General features: G+C 52.6%; 1 protein-coding gene across 1 annotated transcript; it reads left to right on the top strand.

The window, feature by feature from the left end:
* Positions 1–268: 268 nt before the first annotated feature.
* ACTL8 (actin like 8) lies at positions 269–2,889 on the top strand. Its single transcript, XM_045999973.1, has 2 exons — positions 269–616; positions 2,137–2,889. Exons 1-2 carry the CDS (start codon positions 269–271, stop codon positions 2,887–2,889), a joined length of 1,101 nt encoding a protein of 366 aa, XP_045855929.1.
* The last annotated feature ends 2,468 nt before the right edge of the window (positions 2,890–5,357 follow it).

Here is a 5,357-nt window from a genome sequence, read left to right as displayed (position 1 = left end):
AGTCTGCAAAGTACAATGGGAGAGGTGGGTGGGAAGGAGGGCTTGGCAGGACTTTGAAGGGCTTTGTAGGATGATTAGGAGTTTGGGATGGCAAGAACATTGCAGGCACAGCTTGCGCAAAGTCTTGGAGATGGACACACTTCAGGGGAGCCTGAAGTTTGATTCTGGGGTAGAGAGTGGGCAGCAGCCCATGGTGGCCTGGAAATAATCCCCCGTCCTTTCTCTCCACAGCCAAGTCCAGGAGACCTCTCCCACTTCTGTCTTCACCATGGCGGCGAGAACCATTATCATCGACCACGGGTCTGGCTTTCTGAAGGCTGGCTTATCTGGGTGGAATGAACCCCAGATGGTCTTCCCGAGCATCGTGAACTACGTTCCATGCAGGGAGAACCCTGGCCCCAGCTATGCCCAGAGGCGCGTGAGTCTAGGCATCGACATTTGCCATCCTGATACTTTTAGCTACCCCATCCAGCGTGGCCGTATCCTCAACTGGGAGGGCGTGGAGCACATCTGGTCATTTGTGCTGGAGAGACACAGACGGGAGCATGAGGACTTCCCTGTGATGGTCACAGAGTCTCCTCTGAGAGAGCCTGCGGACCGACGGAAGACCCTGGAGGTAAGATGAATGGGAACTAGCCTGGCATTTTGCATTCAGATATGGCCCCAGGGGCTATGGGGAGTGCTTAGATCTTCCTCTAAATCAAGGCTGGCAAACTACAGCTGGTGGGTCCAACTGGCCCCCCATCTGTTTTTATAAATAAAGTTTTATTGGAACATAGCCACGTCTACCCTTTTACATACTGTCTTTGGCTACTTTCACACCATATCAGCAGAGCCATGACGGTTACAGCAGAGACCGTATCTATACTATGTAAAGGCTAAGAAACCTCTTTACTGTAGGTTTGCTGGATAAACTACGTGGTGCCTAGTTAAAGCTGGATTTCAGAGAAGCAACAAGTCATACTTTAGTGTAAGCGTGGCCCAGGTATCGCACAGGACATACGTATATGAAAACATGATTTGTTGTTTGTCTGAAAGTCGAATTTAATTGGGCAGCCTGTATTTTTATTTGCTAAATTTGGCAACCCCAACTGTCTAGCTTTTATAGAAAATGCTTGCCAACCCCTGCTTGAAATAAATCAGAAGATCCTGGAGAGTTTGAAGTGGGATTCGTATTTCATTTCCTATTTGAAAAAGAGGGACTGGGCTTCTATTTGGGAAGTGGATGGAGGCTGGACGGTATTCTGAGTGTGGGCGTGGGGGAGCTCCTTCCCCCTCAGTAGGGCAGCTGGGTCTTCTGGGGCCTGAAGAGGTGGCTTCGTGGCCGAAGGCCGCGGAAGGGCAGACTAGTGCTGCCTTTCTGTGTCTATAGGGTCAGAAACCTAGGATGCAGTTGGAGCCGGGGAATTAGGGAGGTAGCGGGGGTGCTCTAGATCTGGGCGGGGGTGGTGGGTGGGGGAGAAGATCAGCCTAGGGACTTTGCCAAAACCTAAATGTCAGCATTCCAGTTTTGTCTTCATGCGTGGAGAAAAAAAGGCTTCACTTACCAGGAGGTGAGAGTATGTATCTCTCTCCTTCCACCCACCCTTCTTTCCTTCCTTCCTTCCTTCCTTGCTTCCTTGCTTCCTTCCTTTTTCCCCTCCTTTTTTGGAGGCAGTGGTGGATATGATGCATGTGTTTCTTGCCTAATGTCTTCTTCCGTCTTCTAAAGAAATGGGTCAGGCTGCAGATCGGCCACTTGGCCGTAGCCCCGCTGGTCCCCGCTCACACAGCCGAGCATCTCAGCACCGTTCCTCGCAACAGCTGACAGCTCCTCCCACCTCTCCACCAAAAATCAGTCTTCTGAACAGTGGGGGTCCTCGAGCAACTGTCCACCCCCCACCCCCCCAGCCCAGGGCAAATCCAACTTCTAATCCTCTAGTGCCTCTCTTGTTCCCACAGCATGAGCTCCAGGGGCCCTGGACCCCACCTCCTCAGGGCAGCGTCCCCCCCCAGTCTCTGGGGGACACAGGTGTGCCCCCGCTTCAGTTCTGACAGCTTAGCACGCAGCTCAGTCTTGGGGAAAACAGAACCCCGAAATGGATCGGGGCCTTTTGTGTGGGGGAGATCCCTAGTGGCGCTTCTCCCTTCTTGCAGATTATGTTTGAGCTGCAGGACGTGCCGTCCATCCTGCTGGCCGACCAGCTGGAGATGTCCCTGTACGCCTCTGGCCTCCTGACCGGCGTGGTCGTGGATTCGGGCTACGGCCTGACCCGCGTGCAGCCCTTCCACCTGGGCCGCCCCTTGCGCTCCGGCGGCAAGACGCTGGAGTTCGCGGGCCAGGATCTGTCGGCCTATCTCTTCAAGAGCCTCTTCAAGGAGGATTGTAATCGCCACAACCTGTTCCAGTTAGAGACGGTGGCCACCGTCCAGATGAGCAAGTGCTATGTGCCCCAGAATCTGGCAGAGGCCCTGGACTTCCGCCAGAGCCTGCCGAGCGGCTCGGATGAAAACAACACCTACCAGCTTCCCGACGGTACCCCAGTGGAGCTGACCCCCATGCAGCGGCTGGCCCCCGAGATGTTCTTCAGCCCCCAGGTGTTCGACCTGCAAGGGCCCGGCATCTCCCAGGCCGTGGTGGAGGCCATCCTGGCCTGCGAGGCGGCCGTGCACCCGCTGCTCACCTCCCACGTGATGGCCTGCGGGGGCAACACCCTGTACCCCGGCTTCACCAAGCGCCTGTACAAGGAGCTGATCACAGAGCATTTCTCCTCCACCAAGGCCACCATGTGGGTGGGTTCCAACAGGAACTTCAGCGTCTGGTTGGGAGCGTCCGTTGTGGCCCATCTGTCTTCCTATAAGTCTGAGTGGATGACCAAAGAGGAGTACGAAGAGAGTCAGAGGCTGTGACCTGTTGGCAGCTGCAGGGACCTGGTCCCCGGTCCCCCGGGCTCGGGGGGATTAATTTCCAGTGACAGGGTCTGGGGATAACGATTAGCTGGCTTTGGAATTCCAAGGTCGTGAGGGTGTTTTTTTAGGTTCTAGGTTTTTATCTTGTTTCAAGAGTGGGATCCAGCCTAGATGGGGACAGGGAAGCCCTCCGGGGACGGTGTCTCCAGGGGCTGGTCTGTCATTTGGAGCGGAGTGGTCAGTGATCATCTTCAAGTAGCCACTTACTTTTCGCTGGCGTCTTCCATAGGCTGTCCTGTTCTCAGTTCAGTAGTTTTAACCGGGGCGGGAGAGATGGGACCTCCTGCTGGGGTCTCAGTTATTTTTGACTAGGAGTTGGGGGGGTGGGATGGGAAAGATGAAGTTTTTCTAGTTTTACTCATTCTCTCTGGCCAGGGAGGAATGGCTGCAGATGAGCCCAAGGGGCAGCCCTCCCATGGCCAGGGCCTGGTTTTGTATCTGCAAATAAACAACTTCTTTGGAACCAGTGCTGGCTTCTGTCATAGATGGCGGTGGGGGGTGGGGGTGGGGAGACTGTCTCTAGGGGAGATGCAGAATGTGAGGACATGAGGACCAGGGTGGGTCTGGGGCAGCCTCTGGGGACCCACTGGGCGGGATGGACAAGGGCCCATAGTGCCCTGTTCTCCCTCTGCCACAGTCTCTCTCTTAATCCCAGCTATTTCAATATTCTGTTAAAATTTGAGTTTCTACTAGTGTAATATTTATTTGGTAGATATTGGAGGGACTGTGGGGCGAAAGATACCAGAGGTTTCCGGTTTCAAGGAGATTGCAGTCCACTGTGGGGACATGGGTAGTAGATAAGGAAATCTATTTGAGGCGTGAAGTATGAAGTAAGGAATGCGACGAGGTCACCTGCTCTGGGGGATGGGGGCTGTCTACTTCCGATGGGGTAGCCTGAGATGAGACCACCGGGGACCACGGGTGGTGGGTCACCGCCCCCTCCTTCCTGGACACACTGTGAGGTTACATTTACCATCACCCCACCGTAGGTAGGTAGGGTCACGGGACCATGCCGTAGGTGCTGGCCAGTTTAGTGAATGCCTGACCCTTAAAATAGCCCTATCAGCCTGCAGGGTGTGGAGGATCTAATGGGGGGAGGGCAGAGCTCCAGATGGAAGGAGGCTGACTGACCGGCTGGAGCATAGACCCCTCCCCCTCCCCAAGCCCCACCCAGCCCTACTGCACTGCACTGGGACATGAGGAAACATCTGCCACGTCCAGCTACTGAGATTTGGGGGTAATTTGTTACAGCAGCTGTTTTGCAAACCCTGACTAATACACAGAGAGAACTAACTATTTATTTAACAATGTTTTTTTTTCCTGGTAAGTGGGGTTCGAATCATCTGGGTTCTCAACCAGTATGACTGCTTCTGAACAGGGCTCTCAGTTCCCTAATGTTAATGGAATAAAGAGTGCAGTGGGCAGGAGATTGGAGCCCAAGGAACCCTGAGGTTCTAGGCACAGGAGGGGGAGTTTGAAGGCCAGAGTCCAGCTCATGTTGTCTTTGTCACATGAGCCATACTGTCTCAGCCACAACGTTATCCCTAAACTTGAGACACCAGTGGTCCCCAGGAGGAGAAGCGGGACCTGTAGTAGAACAGTTCAGAGCCAGCTTGGCCTGGGCACCAAGGACTCTGTCAGATTTGAGTTACAGGTGGCCCTGTCATTAGCTAAGCTACCTTGTCCTGTCATTAGCTAAGCTTAAGCTCTCTTGAGTCTGCTGGGCATAAAATAGGGAATAATACTTGTTCCCTCAGGGATTTGGGGTCGAGGATGAGCTAAGATGAAGAAAGAGAAGTCTCTTTGTTTATTTTTTGGCTTAAAAAATACTTTATTTATTTATTTGCTAGAGAATGGGGGAGAGAGTGAGAGAAAGCATAAGCAGGGGAGCAGCAGAGGGAGAGGGAGAAGCAGACTCACCACTGAGCAGGGAGCCCAATGTGGGGCTCCATCCCAGCACCCTGGATCATGACCTGAGCCGAAGGCAGATGCTTAAACCACTGAGCCACCCAGGCGCCCTGAGAAGTCCCTTTGAAAACTAGAAGATGTTATTGAGATAGGAGAGGTGACTTTAAATTTTATAATTTGATATTGCATTCCTCTTAATCAGGAGTATGAATAACAATGGCAGTCATCAGTCATCGTGCATTACAAATGGAGTCACATTCAATCCTCATATACACACTGTGATATTTGTCCCCATTTACACATAGGAAAACCAAAGCTGAGTGATGTGAAGCTCTTGCTCAAGTACACACACAAGGTTAGGCTAATAAAGGATTGACACAGTTAGGAATAGATTCAGCATTTCTAGAAAATTAGACTAGAAGTGGCTGAAACATATGGGGATTTCTTTGTCTGATGTGACAAGCAGGCAGTCCTGAAGAACAGAGGTATGTCTATATCAC

Source organism: Meles meles, chromosome 1 (genome assembly GCF_922984935.1).
Source record: "Meles meles chromosome 1, mMelMel3.1 paternal haplotype, whole genome shotgun sequence".
NCBI classification, from domain to species: Eukaryota; Metazoa; Chordata; class Mammalia; order Carnivora; family Mustelidae; genus Meles; species Meles meles.
Note: the sequence above shows the minus strand (reverse complement) of the source record. Positions and strands in the feature narration are given on the sequence as shown.

Bases quoted from the DNA above. Each gene is read 5' to 3' on its own strand.
- ACTL8 (XM_045999973.1), top strand. From the start codon at position 269: ATGGCGGCGAGAACCATTATCATCGACCACGGGTCTGGCTTTCTGAAG. The intron at 617-2,136 runs GTAAGATGAATG...CCCTTCTTGCAG, and splicing joins ACCGACGGAAGACCCTGGAG to ATTATGTTTGAGCTGCAGGA.